This window comes from Trifolium pratense, linkage group LG2 (genome assembly GCF_020283565.1).
Source record: "Trifolium pratense cultivar HEN17-A07 linkage group LG2, ARS_RC_1.1, whole genome shotgun sequence".
NCBI lineage: Eukaryota > Viridiplantae > Streptophyta > Magnoliopsida > Fabales > Fabaceae > Trifolium > Trifolium pratense.
The window spans coordinates 46,155,505-46,173,397 of record NC_060060.1 but is presented as its reverse complement, the minus strand read 5'-3'; the positions used below and the strand labels follow the sequence as shown (position 1 = coordinate 46,173,397).

The 17,893-nt window shown below is 33.8% G+C and overlaps 2 protein-coding genes and 1 non-coding gene across 3 annotated transcripts; 1 reads left to right on the top strand and 2 right to left on the bottom strand.

The window, feature by feature from the left end:
* Window positions 1–1,233: 1,233 nt before the first annotated feature.
* Window positions 1,234–4,963, bottom strand: LOC123910286 (heat shock protein 83-like). The gene is made up of 4 exons (XM_045961385.1): window positions 4,697–4,963; window positions 3,692–3,833; window positions 3,164–3,444; window positions 1,234–2,934 (listed from the first exon to the last, which is right to left on the bottom strand). The coding sequence occupies exons 1-4, from the start codon at window positions 4,817–4,819 to the stop codon at window positions 1,381–1,383; spliced, it is 2,100 nt and encodes a 699-aa protein (XP_045817341.1). The 5' UTR covers window positions 4,820–4,963; the 3' UTR covers window positions 1,234–1,380.
* Window positions 4,964–7,045: 2,082 nt separating this feature from the next.
* On the top strand, window positions 7,046–11,813 carry LOC123911120 (UDP-N-acetylglucosamine transferase subunit ALG13 homolog). Its single transcript, XM_045962474.1, has 4 exons — window positions 7,046–7,283; window positions 8,904–9,197; window positions 10,067–10,163; window positions 11,459–11,813. Exons 2-4 carry the CDS (start codon window positions 9,018–9,020, stop codon window positions 11,713–11,715), a joined length of 534 nt encoding a protein of 177 aa, XP_045818430.1. The 5' UTR covers window positions 7,046–7,283; window positions 8,904–9,017; the 3' UTR covers window positions 11,716–11,813.
* On the bottom strand, window positions 7,056–7,127 carry TRNAP-AGG. Its single transcript has one exon. It is a non-coding gene; the product is annotated as a tRNA-Pro (tRNA).
* Window positions 11,814–17,893: the final 6,080 nt, after the last annotated feature.

The following is a 17,893-nucleotide window of genomic DNA, read 5'->3' as shown; positions in this document are numbered from 1 at the left end:
GTTCATTATTATCCGTGAAGGTATATTTCGTTATTACTTTAGTTTCTGAAAATATTAAAATTTGAAAAACGTTCATATCCATATTATCTCTTTTGTTAATAATTTTATGGACTAAATTAACAGAAGTACATTTGAAGACTAAATTTTATTTACTTAAAAACAAACAAATTTGTGGACTAATATGACTAATAAAAGAATACTTAGTGAATTTTTGAATATGGGAATCAAATGTTACAACGAGTAATATTTTTCGGATCAAATGATGGTTGGTCCAAGTTTTTAAGGTTGACAATTTGTAAAAAACATCAAAGAGAAATCTTAGGCAAAATGAGTTGTTGAATAAATTTATATGTGTTGTTGTCATAGCAGCATTTTTGCACTACATTCCATCACAATTTGTATTAAGTTTTGTTTAAGCAAGGATAGTATTAAAATGAGTGGCAAAAGTAGTATCAGAGTGAATGACCTTTTTTTTTTTTTTGTAAGGAGTGAATGACCTTCTGAGAAGTCTATGTTGCACAAAAAATTTCGAGTAAAAATGTTTATAATATACATTCGTGAATACTTTAAAATTGATATTTGTTTTAAAATAAAACAAATTTTGAAAACATAACAAAGTTTGGTTGGATTATTTCAATTCAAACGAAAATATAACTTCATCAAAATTTGAAAAGTGTGAATTGGCAAACAGATAACATAAAAATTTGCTTTCCTTAACTTTGATTTTTCGGTTGGTTATTCAGAATACTCTAGGATCAACCTCACCCCCGCCCCACATCATTCAGCATATGCATCCTAATAGGCCTCTATTCATGTAAAAACAGCCAAACAAAGCACATTGCCGGATTGACATCACTCTCTCTGTTGATCACAGGCACATTATCCGTATGAGAACGAGAATACTGGAAGTAACAGTGCAGTTATAGGATAATGGAATTGGTTTGCAAGTAAAGAATGTTTTGGGCTTAGATTAACTTCACCCAACGATTCTACCAACTTTCTTCTCACAAGGGAAAGACATCACTCTTAGTTTTTCCTGAAGCCAATAACATTGCAGTAATATACTATGTTTGGATAGACAATTTATAGCTTAGAGAACAAAACTAACTGAATCTACCACAAAAGTTATTAAACAACGTTTTATAAAGACTAGTTTTGTACCAAAAAAATGGAAAGAAAAAGACTAGTTTTTCATTTTGATTGATGAGACAATAGATGTAGTTACACCGCATATAAAACCAAAACCCAGCGCCATTAACTATTCAAGACAAAAAATGATAAGACAAAAAAAGCATCCATCATATTTTCACCTATTTTAACAAAGTAATAGCAACTCAATGACCAATTATGAACAATAGAACTCAAAACTTGTAAAGGCTTTTAGTCCACTTCTTCCATCTTGCTCTCCTCAGCACCATCTTCTTCCAATGGAGGCATATCAACATCATCAGCACCAGTCTCCTCCTCGTCAATGCTAAGACCCAATTTCAACATTCTGTGAATCCTTCCTGCAAATGTGTTGGGATCATCAAGGCTAAAACCTGAAGTCAAAAGAGCAGTCTCAAAAAGCAGCAGCACAAGGTCCTTGACCGACTTGTCGTTCTTGTCGGCTTCAGATCTCTTCCTCAACTCCTCCATAATGCCATTATCAGGGTTGATTTCCATAGTTTTCTTGCTAGACATGTAGCTTCCCATGCTGGTGTCTCTCAGAGCCTGAGCCTTCATAATTCTCTCCATGTTTGCAGTCCATCCATATTCACCAGTCACCAAACAGCAAGGAGAATCAACAATTCTGTCAGAGACAACTACCTTCTCCACCTTATCTCCTAAAATTTCTTTCATGACCCTGCAGAGATCTTCAAATGATTTCTTCTTCTCTTCTTTTTTCTTCTTCTCTTCCTCAGTTTCATCATCCAGCTTCAATCCTTCCTTAGTTGCTGAAACCAATTTCTTTCCATCGTACTCTTTCAGTTGTCCCACAGCATATTCATCTATGGCATCGACCATGAAGAGCACTTCATAGCCCTTCTTCTTGAGTCTCTCCAAGAATGGAGAGTTCTCCACAGCCTTTTTGCTCTCTCCAGTGATGTAGTAAATGTCTTTCTGGCCTTCTTTCATTCTGGTGACATAATCCTTCAAGCTTGTCAATTCATCTCCACTCTTTGTAGAGTGATATCTGAGCAAATCAGCAAGTTTAGCCCTGTTCTGGCTATCTTCATGAATTCCCAATTTCAAATTCTTAGAGAAAGCATCATAGAATTTGTTGTAGTCTTCCTTATTCTCAGCAATCTCATTGAACATCTCAATGCACTTCTTCACAAGATTCTTTCTGATCACCTTCAAGATCTTGTTCTGTTGCAACATCTCACGAGAGATGTTGAGTGGTAAGTCATCAGAGTCAACAACACCTTTCACAAATCCAAGGTACTCTGGTATGAGCTCCTCGCAGTTGTCCATGATGAACACCCTCCTAACATAAAGCTTGATGTTGTTCATCTTCTTTCTGGTGTCAAACAAATCAAAAGGTGCCCTTTTCGGGACAAAGAGAAGGGCCTTGAATTCAAGTTGTCCCTCTACAGAGAAATGCTTCACAGCCAAGTGTTCTTCCCAGTCATTAGTGAGGCTCTTGTAGAAAGCAGCATATTCATCCTTTGTTATCTCTTCTGGCTTGCGTAGCCAGATTGGCTTCTGCTTGTTGATGAGTTCCCACTCATGAGAAACCTCCTTAATCTTCTTTGTCTTCTTGGGATCTTTCTCCTTGTCCTCATCAACTTCCTCAACAGCCCCGTCCTCCTCCTTCTTGGACTCATCATCTTCATCGTCACCGATCTCTTTCTCAGTAGTCTTCTCAGTCCAGAGGTAAATTGGATAGCTAATGAATTCAGAGTGCTTCTTCACAAGATCCTTGATCCTCCTCTCCTCCAAGTATTCCAACTGTTCATAAAATGAATAATTCGTTTGTTCAACACAATGCTTAATATAATATATAGTTTTCAATACTAACCATTTTAAAAAACAGTAAGCACTAATTTAATCATTGAAAATATGTAGTGCTACATAAACAAAATTTCAAAAAATTCTTCAATCTATAAACTAGTCTCTGCTAGGAAAACTTAGAAGTTAAATTCATAATCCAAGAGAATTACTATGATAAGTAAACTACCTGATCCTCTTTGAGGAAAAGAGTGATCTTGGTTCCCCTACCAAGTTGCTCGCCATCAGTATCTCTTGTAACAGTGAATGAGCCACCAGCTTGTGATTCCCAAATGTATTGTTCATCATCATTGTGCTTGGTGGTAACAATGACTTTCTCTGCAACAAGATAAGCAGAGTAGAATCCAACACCAAATTGACCAATCATGCTAACATCAGCACCAGCCTGCAATGCCTCCATGAATTCCTTGGTTCCAGACCTCGCAATAGTACCCAAGTTGTTCACCAAATCTATAAAAAAGAAACACCAAAAAGGAACTTTCAGAGAGGTTCCAAATCGTAATTGCAAATGAACACCACTTATAATGTACTATGTTTAGATTTAAACAAACTTAACAGGATTACATCTTTCCACCATAATATTAACATAAGCTACACTTCAAAACATCCACAAAATCATGATGCCAATTTGAATATCGAATTCATTGCCAATTCAAACACACACAATCTTCTAATAAACGAGGAATTATGACATTACCTGCTTTTGTCATGCCAATGCCACTGTCTATGATGGACAGAGTCTTGTTGGCTTTGTCAGGCACAATCCTAATGAAAAGCTCTGGTTGAGCATCAAGCTTGCTCTTATCAGTCAAACCCTCAAAACGAATTTTGTCCAAAGCCTTTTGCATCAAAAATTAGATCCAAAAACACCGTTAGTGAAAGTTGAATTGCATAAACTTCATGAAACAAACAGGCTTATTGAGAGAAATATTGACAATACTCATTACAGAAACTAATTCAATTTAATAAATAGTAATGTCAAAGTTAACAGATTATAGAAACTAACTCAATTTAATCAACAGAATACACATTGATGAACTGATTAAAAACTAACAGGAAAACAGCTTTAATTGAAGATTAAATTGATAATTCAATCTATAGTAACATCAACAATACTCAAGTACCAGCTTTCAGAAACTAATTCAATTTAATCAATAAATTTGCATATTGATATACAGAATAAATTGATCAACTACTACATCTAAGCAACTACTAATAGTATTAACTTCATATTTCCAAACTAACAGGAAAACAGTTGTAATTTAAGGTTAAATTGGAAAATTAATCATGATCGAAATGTGAATGAATCTAACACGAATTAATAAGCTGAAAGCAACTAACTACTAATAGTATTAACTTCATATCTCAACTCACAGGAAAACAGTTGTAATTTAAGATTAAATTGGAAAATTAATTATTAATCAAAATGTGAATGAATCAAAAACAAATTAATAAGCTAAAACTAACTTAAATTGATTAAATTGGAAAACAATTTTAATTAAAGATTAAATTGATAAACAGAATATTAATCAGACTGTGAATAAATCAAACACAAATTTATTAGAAAACTAAAATTAACTTCATAACTCAAAAATTAACACGAAAACAATTGCAGTTATAGATCGACTAGTAATTGAAATGCAGATGAATCGACGAATCAATATATGATGATAAACGAGGAATCGAAGTAACGCGAACTTACATCAGAAGAATTGCTGATAAGTTCACGCAAGAAAATCTCCTTGTTGCTATAGAAAGTGTTGATAATCAAACTAAGAAGTTGATTAATCTCAGCTTGGAATGCGAATGTCTCAACGTCTTCCATTGAAACTCGATCGAGAAACAAATCACACAGAGATAGCGAATTGCAGAGAGAGATAGCGAATTGCAGGAGAGAGAATATTGAGATGCTTCGATGAAACGAATGGAAACGAATAAGGAGAGGTTATATAGTGTGGTTAATGAAACTGGTTCTAGATTCTTCTATTTCTCTCTAGATAATGAGGTAATACGGTGTCGTTTGAAATGAATCGAGAACGTTCTGTTATAACGGTCGAGTCTGGAATGTTCGCGGCTTTTCCATTGTTAGAGGACGAAGATAATCTGGCGCGGGAAATTCAGAGTAAGAAGTTTCTAGTTTTTACCGTTCGGTAAACTTGATTTGGCGAAAATAAAAATAAAATAATTGAGTAGTAAAATTTTAAAAATTATTTTTTATTTTAAAAAAAATTCTAAAAAAATTATTAAGATTAATTTTTTATTTTGGAGTTAAAAATGTTTTCAAATATCTTGTCCTAATTGAATGTAGTATTCATATGAATTCAATTAACGATTTTAAATGCAACAAGTCTATATGATTATGGCTAAGTTTATGGTATATAAGTGAGATAAATCTTTCACCATGTACAAATTTCTTTTCACTATTAGATCAAACGAGATGTGATGTGACACTTTAACCCAATTGTGATACAGCTTATCATTTATAGCCAGTAAACTAGCTGGCTGGTTAAATTTGTAGTATCTGGTCCCTATAAAATGGGGACCTTGTAAGTTTAGTCTTTACTTAATTTGCAATGTTGGTAGTGAATGAATTAGTACTCGTTTGGTTCAGTGTTTCCTGCCTCCAAACATGAGTCTACTACTCAAAACGTGATTTGAAGATTTTTTTTTTTATGTTTGGATATTTGTAAAATAGATTCTTTGAAATGTGGATTTGACCTCCAAACGCGAGTTACTTCGAAGCAACAATTTGGAGCTTTCACGTCAAAGTAAAATTGAGTTCAAATTATTATTTTTTGGTGAGAAGTATATTTACCTAATTACCCATAACCTTTTCTCCAATTTCCTAACCATACTACTTTTTGATTCTTCTTCTTCATTGCTACCCTTCAATTCAAGCTTCAATTTTTTCTTATGGATCGCCTTCCCCTTACTTTTGCAGATCCGGTGAGAAAAGTGAAACACGGAGAGAAAGAATGACGAAAATTACATAAGGAATTAAAAGACGAGAATGAGGGAAATAAGTTTTGCAAGAGAGTTTCAGACATTGAACATTTTGAGGAGTCTCTAGAATGTTTGTCATCTTTTCAAGTTATTATTTTTTAATTATTAAAAGTAAGGTTTTAGATAATTCACTTTTGGATGATAACTTGTATTTTAAATCGTTCAATGTTGGTACTTGTTAACAGTAGTCCTAAGGATGATTTATCGATTGGTAAAGATTGAGGCAAGATGATCCACTACTCCTTTTTTTCTTTATTAATAGTAGCTACAAGGTTAATGATGACCTACATTTCATACTTTACAATTTGCGGATGACACAGTGATGATTGGTAAAGGTTCCTACCTTCCTGGGAGAATTTATCGTCTTTAAAAAATGGTGTTGCATAGTTTTGAGTTAGTATCGAATTTGAAGGTCAATTTTTTCAAAAAGAAATTGCATGGTATCAATATTGATGATGATTTCTTAGCAGTTGCGTCCTCTTTCCTTCATTGCAAGGTGGACTCTATCCCTTTCCGTTTTCTCGAAATTCCAGTGGGAGCTAATCCAAGAAGGAAAATTACTTGAAATTATTGCTTCATGAGGTCACGCATCTACATGTTGCAAAATACCTCATTTCTAGCTGGCGAATGCACAAATAGTATTGCTAGAGTTGCTCTAAGAGTTGAGGTTTGCACTACACTTATAAAGGCCATCTTTACCATATCTCTAACCAATATGAGACTTCTAACACACCCTCTCACGTCAAGAACTGAACAAGCTGGAACGTGGAATCAACAACAACGGGTGGCCCAAATATGGGAGGTCTCCACAACAAACAACAAATGGATTTAGGATAGGCTCTAATACCATATTAGAATTTGTGAGGCCTATACTTGAGAATTGAGGTTTGCACTACACTTATAAAAGTCATCTTTACCATATCTCTAGCCAATGTGGAACTTCTAACGATACAACTCAAAAAGATTTTAGTGCCAATCTATTTTTGAAGACAAACAAACAAATGCTTGTAGCAGCATATATGAAAAATTAATGATACAACTAAAAAATGTTGAAAAATGGGGCATTCCGAGAATTGAACTCGGGACCTCTCGCACCCTAAGCGAGAATCATACCACTAGACCAAATGCCCTTGATGTTTATACATTTCAAATCAAGCGAAATCAATAAACAAGATATAAAACCCGTCTAGATTCACAATCACAATATCATCTTCTAACACAGTTCGTGTAACTCAGATTCATGGCATGGTAACAACGGCTCCGCTTATCCACAAGCGCTTCTTCAGGTATGCGCACAATCCTTTGTTACCATTAGTAATTTTGATTAATTATGTTTTATAGTATGTTGTGATCTTTATATTCAGATTATTTGCATGTTTGGTAAGATGATGGATTAATTTTGCAAAAGTTATATTTAGGGTGTGTTTGGTTTTGCGGTGACAAAAATTGATTTTGAGTGAATTAGTTATGTATATTGGATTCAGCTAAAAACTAAGTTGAAGTTAAACTGATTTGTGTTTGGATAATGTAAAACTGAGTTGAACAATGAATTTGAGTGTAAAAATCAATTCTATAATTAAAAGCTCCTATTTCTAGTTTCAAGTTAGAATCAATTATGGAGGTAAATACTATTTTACTCGAGAGTCGAGAGCAACTAATCATGTCAAATCAATTGTAGAATCAAAAGCTCCAATTTCTAGCTTCAAGTTAGAATGAATTATGGAGGTAAGTATAATTCTACTCGAGAGCAACTAACCATGTCAAAATCAATTCTACACTTCAAGAATCAAATTTTCCTATTTTAAAAGTGGAGCCAAACATACAATTAGCTTTTACAAAATCATGGTGGCTCACCTTGATTTGGGAAAACCTGCTGTGATACCAAACATGCACGTAATACTGTTGCAGAAACATCTAAAACCTTTATATTGCGACTGCAATTGCAGTTGTAGTTTGCAATTTAGATCTATGCTATCAATTGTTGATCCGACTCTTTTTTGAAGAGCTATTCGTTTAGAGGGTATATAAACCATCTACATTTACTGAATAGATCAATGGTTGATGATAAATCATTAGTTTATTAAGATATGAATTCTTGATTTTCTAACTATACGAACTACTTACTTTAGAAATGAAAGTCTAACTAAATGCTGCGTGTTTGCTCGTTGGGATTCAATTTGTAGCTCGACATGCTGTGAAATGGTAGAGCCAGCCACCATTTATTAAAATTACTGAACAAATTCATGGTTAATGAAGATCATTAGTGTGTTAAAATATGAATTCTTGTTTTTCTGACTATACTAACTACTCACTTTAGAGGAGCAAAATCCAATTAAATGTGACGCCTCTCCTCGTGGGTATCTGTGCCATGGTCTGGCATGCAGATGATTATTATGAACAATACCACACCAAATGATAATCTTTCTGAAAGTAAATATCTGTTGATGCTTCTGATGTAAGTGTTAGCGGCTTTCTGTAACTTTTGGTCTAGTAACTGAAGTTAGCTTATATCACCTGTGTTGCCACTGTGTAGTGTCTTCATTTCGTTCGGTATAGCCCAGAACATGACATGCTTATTTGTTTCTGCTGTATTGCTAATTACCGACACAATGGCGTAATTTTGAATTGCATTATGTAGTATAGCTCATCTTGGGTTGACTTTGGAGGATATTGAAATTTAATCAGTGTTTATGCCTGAAATTGGTCGCATATCTCAAACTGTGTCTATATTGCTAAATGCCTGGTTGCAAATGCATGACTCCTAGTCTTTTATGTTTGATTTATGAGCCTAATTTTCCCATTGGGCTACCAAGCCTATAAAAAGGGCAATCCATTTTCCTTCACTGGCTTTAGGTAACCAAAGCATTTTGTTGACTGGTTCTTTCTGTCTGTGATGCTTTGTTCAGTGATGAAATCAATTATCCCGAATGCTGATTGCTGTTTTTGATGTCAACACACTTTCAACTTAGCCATAGTTTGCGGGAAGAATCAAATTGAAATCAAGTGGTGTGCTTAATTAAATGGGCGACGAAGAGGGGGTTGACAAATCGAGGAGAGTTGTTTTTGTTACTGTAGGGACAACTTCTTTTGATGCTCTTGTGAAAGCTGTAGATTCTGAAAATGTTAAGAAAGAGTTGCTTGTGAAAGGGTATACCCATCTTCTTATCCAAATGGGTCGTGGATCTTATGTTCCTACCAAGGTAGTCTCAAACATTATTCCCTCCCCCTGTCTCTTTTAAGTCCCATCTTTTATACTTCAGAAATAATTACAGTGGCATGCCAATTTTGTATCCATTTTTCTTAATATGCAATATGCATTCAAATTTTCTATTTTTTCTTAGTATGCATTCATTTTTGTATCTATTTTTCTTAGTCTCACCTATTTAATGATGAGATAGATAGACATAAATTTTTCTCATAGTGGGATCTGTTCATGTGATAGGTTACCATTAGAGAATTCATCCTCATTTCTAATTTGGTAGTGTATTTTTATTTTTGTGCTTATATGGGCTACGATAGTCCATCTGTGCGGCATTGTCACTTTAAACAATTGCTGAATGAACTTTATTGTACTACCTTAGTACCATGGCTGGTGGTAGTTTGGGCTGGTGAGGGATGGAAATGAACTATTTGAACTTTGAGGATAATTGGGTGATGCAGCCTCAGTGGAAGTGGCAGTCTTGGAAGCTTGCACGATTAGTATGTGGCTTTGCAACAAACTAATACTTCTAATTATTCGCAATGCTGTCTTTGGCAAATGGTAGAAGGCCAAAAATCTATCATATAAACACGTCTTTGCCTATGGCAGTTGTCCAAAATTCTGCCACGTCATTCCGCCATGGCAGTCATTTAACAACACTGATTATACATGTAAAGGATTTTAGAGAAGTAAGATAAAAATGTGGATAAATTTGTAGATAAACTTACCTTGTATTATTTGCTTTGGAAAAATAAGCTGTAGTACATAATTTTATTACTTCTGTAAATGAAGTATCTAAAAGTATCCTTTTATATAGAAGATACTTTTCTTTTTACCGAGTTAATTCTTGTTGGTAACTTTTTATTGCAGTCTGAAGGAGATGGTTCATTGGTTGTAGACTACTTCACTTTTTCTTCCAGTATTGCAGACCATCTAAGATCTGCTTCTCTTGTCATTAGCCATGCAGGTATGCTTCTTACAACTTGTCTATTACATGTTACTTTGCACTAATTATAGTGCATAGACACTTTATTAAGTTATTTGTATAAGACTGCTTCATTAGAATGCCTAGTCTCTCTCAATGTTTCCAGCAACATCCCCGCCTATTATCAACAGTGCCCCCCTCTCAAGACACACCTTTTTCTCAAGATGGAAGTTAGGAAACTGATCCTGTAATATAGACGAGTTCTCCTAAGAATTTTCGTAGTCTGGCAATGGACATTTAATAAGCTGTTTTCCATAAACTCTCCTGAACAATATCACAATTGCTTATGCCAGTAGATAAGCACAAATATGCCTATTCAAAGTTGAGCTTATAAGCAATTGAACTGATTTTCTCCCTCCACAATATCATAAGGTCCATAATATCTAGAACTCAACTTCTGATTTGCCCTTTTAGCCAAAGCTCTCAATATGTAAGGCTGTATCTTCCGAAAAACTATATCTCCTACGTGGAATTCAACTTTTGTCTGTGTTTATTTTCCTGGTTATGCTTTTTATTTCGTGCCCAAATCAAATGCTCCATCAATTCTGCTATGTTGATGCCTTTACACTCTAATTTTGCAATAAAATAAAATGATCCATCAATTCATCCAGCATGTGATTTCTTTCAGCCATCAACCTTAAATCTCTATTGCGGATTGAGTCGCATCTCTATTTAATACAGGTGGGTCTCTCCAAAATAAGGTCTTAAAGGGCTCCATCTTTGCAGCATAGTTTTTTTTGACTAATTTGCAGCATAGTTATGGTTAGCGACTTTGAATTGTTCCAAAACTCTTCCGATTGAGCCATTTTAGCCCATAATTAGGTTTAATTTGCCTAAGACACCTAAGGCAAGACTCCAAACATTTGTGAGCAGCCTCAGTATGTCCATTCAAATGAGGATGATATACCAAACTGAATTTTAGTTTGGTTCCATTTAATTGAAATAATTCAATCCAAAAGGTATTGATCAAACCCCATCCTTATCAAAACCCTGTCCTGTCAGAAACAATCGAAAAGGGTTATGCATAATTATTATGTTCATGCTCTATAGCCTCTCATCATGAGTTAGAAACATTGCCATTTCACAGGTTAGGCCCATATTTTGTTACATGTAGAGTTGTTAGCCGATACCTTCAGTTTATTGTTTTGTTCATTATCATCAATAATTTAATTACTATCTTTACAGCATGTGATGAGCTTTAAAAAATAGGATTTTGTGAGATGACTAGAAGGGGATGGTCCTTGGGTAGTAACTGAAACTACTTTGATATTGTGCAGGGTCAGGTAGCATATTTGAGACATTGCGGCTACGCAAACCTTTAATTGTGGTTGTAAATGAAGATTTGATGGATAATCATCAAAGTGAACTTGCAGATGAACTTGCCAACAGAAAACATTTGTATTGTGCTAGTCCTCAAACACTCCATCAAACTATATCAGATATGGATTTAAATTCTCTTCTTCCTTACACCCCAGGTGATGCTACACCAGTGGCCAATCATATAAACAGATTCCTTGGTTTTCCTGATGATTGATCCCAAGGCTTTTCTTTTTCTGGTTAAAAGTATTGGTGACGGATAATAATCTCTATTTGGGTTAAAGTATGTGCTTAATGATATTTTTATTTATTTAATTTTTGTGATTGAGGTTGAGGTATAGTGAAAAAAATGTTTTTTCTATAGTCGGACACCATGTTTAGACATGTTAATTTTTCGCTTCTTTTTTGGTCCAAACCCTTGGTATAGTTCGGGTTGTGTTGGGTGGGCCCAAATAAGTGTTAAACAAATCCACCCCACGTTCCTAAACTATCTCTAAAAATAGTTTTTGTGGCTTCTAGGGTGAGGGATCAATTGAGTCCCTCACCAGTGTACCACTCAGTTTTATTATTAGACTAAATGATCTTATGTGATCTTTTTAGTCCTTACCACACTTGATCTAACCACTCTTCTTTGCATTCATTTTATTTCTCCTCTCCTAACTTCGTCATCTTTGGCCAAAGAAGAACTCCTCTCGTTAACTCTGATCTAAATCCAGCCTTAATGAAAGTATTATTGTGTTTGGTTTACTCAAATTTCAACTACAATTGGGTCTTGATTCTAGACAATTTTGTCTTAGTTTTGTGTGGACAAATTTTTCTTCAAAGTTGAATCCTGATGGGAGTGTGTCAAAACACAAAGCAAGATTAGTGGCAAGGGGATTTTTTTTTTTTTCAGAAGCAAGGAATTGACTACAATGTAAGTATTTGCACCTGTTGCTAGACTTGAGAGAATCGGACTAGTAGTAGCACTAGCAAACATTAGAAATTGGACTTTGTATTATTTAAATGTGAAGTCAGTATTTTTAAACGGTCCATTAGAAGAAATTGTGTATGTGACTCAACCACTAGAGTTTGAGATAGTTGGGAAGGAAAACATGGTGTACAAGCTACATAAAGGTCAATATGGCTTGAAGCAAGCACCTAGAGCATGGAATAAAAGGATTGACCAACTTTTGATTCCACTAGGATTCAAGAAGTATATAATTGAATATGGTGTATATGTGATGGATTCAAATGGCTCAGGTTCACTCATTGTCTGCTTGTGTGTAGATGATATATTGATAACTGGCAGTGATTCAAGGGAGATAGAAAAATTCAAGCTTACCATAAACAAAGAGTTTGAGATGACTGACTTAGGTGAATTGTCTTATTTCTTGGGAATGGAGTTTGTGAAAACCAAGAAGGGAATGATCATGCATAATAGAAGTATGCCTTAAAGGTACTTGATAGGTTTGAGATGAATGACTGCAATTCATTCTCAAAACCTTGTGAAACCGACTCAGAACTGAAAGAATGCATTACTGACGAGAAGGTTGATGCAACTATGTACAAGCAATTGGTAGGTTCACCCAGATACCTATGCAATAGCAGACTTGACATATGCTATGTATTATGTGTCATAAGTAAGTTCATGAATGAACCTAAGAAATCACATTTGATAGTTGCTAAGAGGATACTGAGGCATGTAAAAGGCACTATCAATTATGGTATACTATTCCCTATACGCAGAACTGAGAGTCAAGTGGAGCTTGTTAACTACACAGACTCTAACTGGTGTGAGACAAAACTGATAGGAGGAATACGGTACATGTGTTTGCTTAATGGTGCAACCATCTGTTGGTCATCAAAGAAACAACTAGTACTGCCCTGTCATCATGTGAGGCTGAGTTTATAGCAGTGACCTATGCAACTTGTCAGTTAGTTTGGCTAGAATCACTGATTATGGAGTTGAAGTGTGAGTTGCTAAAGCCTGTGCAATTGCAAATTGATAACAGGTCTGCAATCAACTTAGCCAAACCTAGTTTCACATGGTAGATCAAAGCACATTGAAACAAGGTTCCACTTTATAAGGGAATAAGTTATGAGTGTGGGAAAATTAAAGTGGTATATTGTCCTACTCAAGCTCAACTTGCTTATGGATTCACTAAAGCCATCAAACTTGACAAATTTGAAGTCCTAAGGAAGAAGTTAGAGGTTATGGATAAGGGATGTGTGTTATGTTTGTGTATAATCCATAACTAACTCACTTAGAAGTAGTTAGTAGCCAAAACCAACTAATGGTAAGGCAGTTATAGTAACAAAGTGTCAATTACTTGTTTTATAAACTATTGCTATAAATACATGTCTGTTTACAAATTCCATCTATTATCTTTGTCCATCAGTTTCCATAAATTTATTGTGAGTGGTAGTTGGAACACGTACAAATTGCACCAATCTGATTTTCCAAAGCACGATTAAATTTTTCCGCAACTGCTCTTTCTATTCCAAGACTCTTAAACCACCTGAAGGGTATACCTCCATGTGAATGTGAATATATCAATCAATCCCACATCAGTTACAACCTCTTAAGCCATTTGTTAGCCAATTAGGTCTATCAACTTGACCCTTTCTCTCATCCGCATAAAGAATTTCATTGAAGTTCCCTATGTTGTACCAAGGTAACTGAGAAGTACCAGAACTTTGTCTCAAGATTAATGCGATATGTAATATTAAAAGAAATGAATTAAATTTTATCATAACAATATTAAATTAACTAATATTAAATATTTTTAATATAACCATATACAATAAGGTTAATGCAATATCAAACTAATAATTTATTTGTAATTTTAATCTAGATCAATTTGAATTTAAACACGCATACTAGACTAGTGGTGTTCGCGGTGCGGTATGATTTGGTTTTGAGTATAAAAGTCATCTTAACCACGAGATAAAAATTTATGCGGTTTGGTTCGATTGGTTTTTAAAATATCATCCAAACCAAACAAATGTGGTTAAGGTTGGTTCGGTTTGTACAGTTTATCGCGATATAAAAAATATGACAATATTACCAACTTGTTACAAAATAAACAACACCTTTCACATATTCAATAATATATATTCAAAGAATACCACTCATACTAGCACCTTTCACTACTAAAAAAAACAGCACCTTTCACATTTCAATGGCTCATGTTAACAACTTCACCACACTTGCACTTAATTTACTCAGAGGTGTGCATCAATTTTCATTATGTTTTGTGATTTATCATATTTATTCTTGAAATCGATAATGTTTTAAAATTTTATGCTAACTTTATTTTTAAATATATATATTTGAACAGGTTCTTTGAATCTCAATCTTTTATCTGATCGAGAGAAGTTGGTTAATGAATTGCAGATTAGATATTGGACCTAATGCGTTGAGTTTAGAGTAACCGAAGTTAGTACAATTCTAAATTTTTGAATGAATTGTTTTTTTTACTATAATTCTCAATATTGTGAGATTCTAATTTCTATTGTAAGTTATTTTTATAGGGTGCAGGGATGCTAACAAAATAGTTTACGTGTTTTTCTCTTTTGATACGATGCTTATAAAAATATGATACTTGGAAATTTCAAATAATTTGACATATAGACACAACTCATGATTTTGCATTTAGTGAGTGATCAGCCTTTTGTGTTTCATTTGATATGACTTTTATTTTTATGTGTAATTTTATATATTCAAGAAACATGAACTTTGAAAAACTTTTGTTAGCTACATATTGATATTGTTATGTATCCAGTTTCACTTTACCAGTTCATTCTTATAAATTAGGATTTGCTTATATGAATTTAATAGAAATTTATTTTTGTCAATGAATAAATAATATGGATCGATGTATTCATCATTTCTAGAACACTGTTAAATGGAAAAACTCAAAATTATCTTTTGCTAAAATTTCTATTGAGTGTTGTTTTTATAGGGTGCAGTGATGCTTTCGAAAATGTTTTCTGTTGATTTTCAAGATGAAATTTATCATTTCACAAGTTTGGCAGATCCATTTGGGAATCAATTTGAAGTATTAGTCGAAAAAACTTAACAAGAATATTTATTTAACGCATGGTTGTATGCTTTAAAAGATTTTTACAATATCAGACTTATCAAGGCTTGGGTTACATTGGTATACACATGAACGGAATTTTTTTTTCTATCCCTACATTTATCCTTATACCCCAACAATTTTTCAAAAATGTTCATTCTACCCTTATCTTACATTATATTTTATTATTTATTATTTTGTCTTTTTATAACTTTTTCGGTAGATTGGTTCCACAAGACTGTTTCGATTGGTATTTTTCTTTCCGGTATGTTAATTTTACCGGCACACTTTAAAAAAGTGTTCCGAATTGCAGTCGTTTTTACCGGCACACTTTAAAAAAGTGTTCCGATTTGAAAAGTGTGCAAAATGCTTTCTAATTACATACCGGAACACTTTTGATAAGTGTGCCGGTATTATAGAAGTGTTCCTGGTGTAAAGTGTTCCGGTATTACATAGGTAATACTTCAATGAAGAGGAAAAAATTATTAGAAGATACCTACATAATTGGAGAGGAAAAAAAGTACGGTAAATATTTCAAAACCGGTACACTTTAAAAAAATTATCTCAAATTATGCAGGTATCTTCTAATAATTTTTTCCTCTTCATTGAAGTATTACCTATGTAATACCAGAACACTTTACACCAGGAACACTTCTATAATATCGGCACACTTATCAAAAGTGTTTCGGTATGTAATTAGAAAGCATTTTGCACACTTTTCAAACCGGAACACTTTTTTAAAGTGTGCCGGTAAAAACGACTGCAATTATGCATTGAAAATGACTGCAAAAAGTGTTCCAATATGTATTGTTACACTTTAAGTTTACCGGCAAACTTGAAAGAAAAAAAGTACGGTAAATATTTCAAACCGGTACACTTTAAAAAAGTGTTCCAATATGTATTGTTCCACCCCTAACTCACACCGGTAGGGTTGGGAATAGGCCTACAGGTGCTTTCGGCCTGACCTATGTAAGCCTGACCTGACCTGTTTATTAAAAATGTCAGGCTTAGGCTTTGAAAAAAGCCTGTTTACATAAATAGGCCAGGCTCATGCTTCTAAAAAATCCTACAATGCCTGATAGGGCGGCCTGTTTATATTTAATTATTATTATTTATATAATATTATTATTTATATTTTTTTTTTGCCAAAGAAAAAATATATTATTGTTTAATCATATTTGTTATTTTATTAACTTTTAATTATTGTGCTAATCATTTTATTAGTTTTTTCTTAATGTTGAAGAAATTATAAAAATTTAAATGTGAAATAGACTTTTTAAGGCCTGTTTAACCAATTTAAAAAGACTATATAGAGACTTTTATGTAACACAGGCTTTTAAATAGGCTACAAGGTCAGGTCAGACTTTAAAAGGCTCAGGCCAGGCCAAAATAAATAACATTTGATAGGCCGTAGGCCAGGCTCAGGTCTAAAGAAAAATCGTAGGCCACGCTCAGGCCTATCAAGGCCTGGCCTGACATGTTCCCAACCCTACACACCGGCACACTTTCTTCTGTAGTGTAGAAAATGATTTTGTTTTTTTTTTTTTTAACATTTTTACCTTATATATGAGGGCATATTTGTCATTTTACTTCTAATTGTTGGGGTAAAATGATAAATGTAGGGGTAGAAAAAAAATTCACACATGAAGAGGACAATTTGGTATAATTTTAAGTGATAGGTTTCGTGTAGTTATAGATCCAGCAAAATTTGAACCTCCTATGAAATTCAAATTAGAAAAATCGCGTGTTGAGTCTGACTTCGTAGCTGGTCTCCCAGAAGATACAAATCTCATATCTCATACTCATGAAATTGGTGTTGATGACATCACTTTCGAGAAAAAATTAACTGCTTATGACATTACAACATAATTTTTGGTAAGTTTTATAACAATATATTTTATGATATAATCTGTTACATAAATATATTTACCGACACAATTTTATATTTTTATTTTCCTAGATTGTACCGTATGAAGAGTTTGATGAGAAAACTTGACTACACTCCCGAATTTTGAAATACAATTTCATGTTCGAGTCTTCCAAATCACAAGTTAAGATTGAAAGTTGGATTCCGGTTATGTTATTGAGAAATATGAATCAGCTCATGGGTTGTGCAATGATGTTATAGATGTTACAATTTAGTTTAGAAGGAAAAGTAATATTATGAAGCAATATAGGCGAAAAAGTTTTTATTCCATATTATCTTTGACACAATCTGACGTCAGAATCTCTTTCATTTGGCATGACTATTAACAATAGTCAAGGTCACTCACTGAAAAATATTGGAGTGTATCTTCCGCAATTAGTATTTTTACATGGTCAGTTATATGT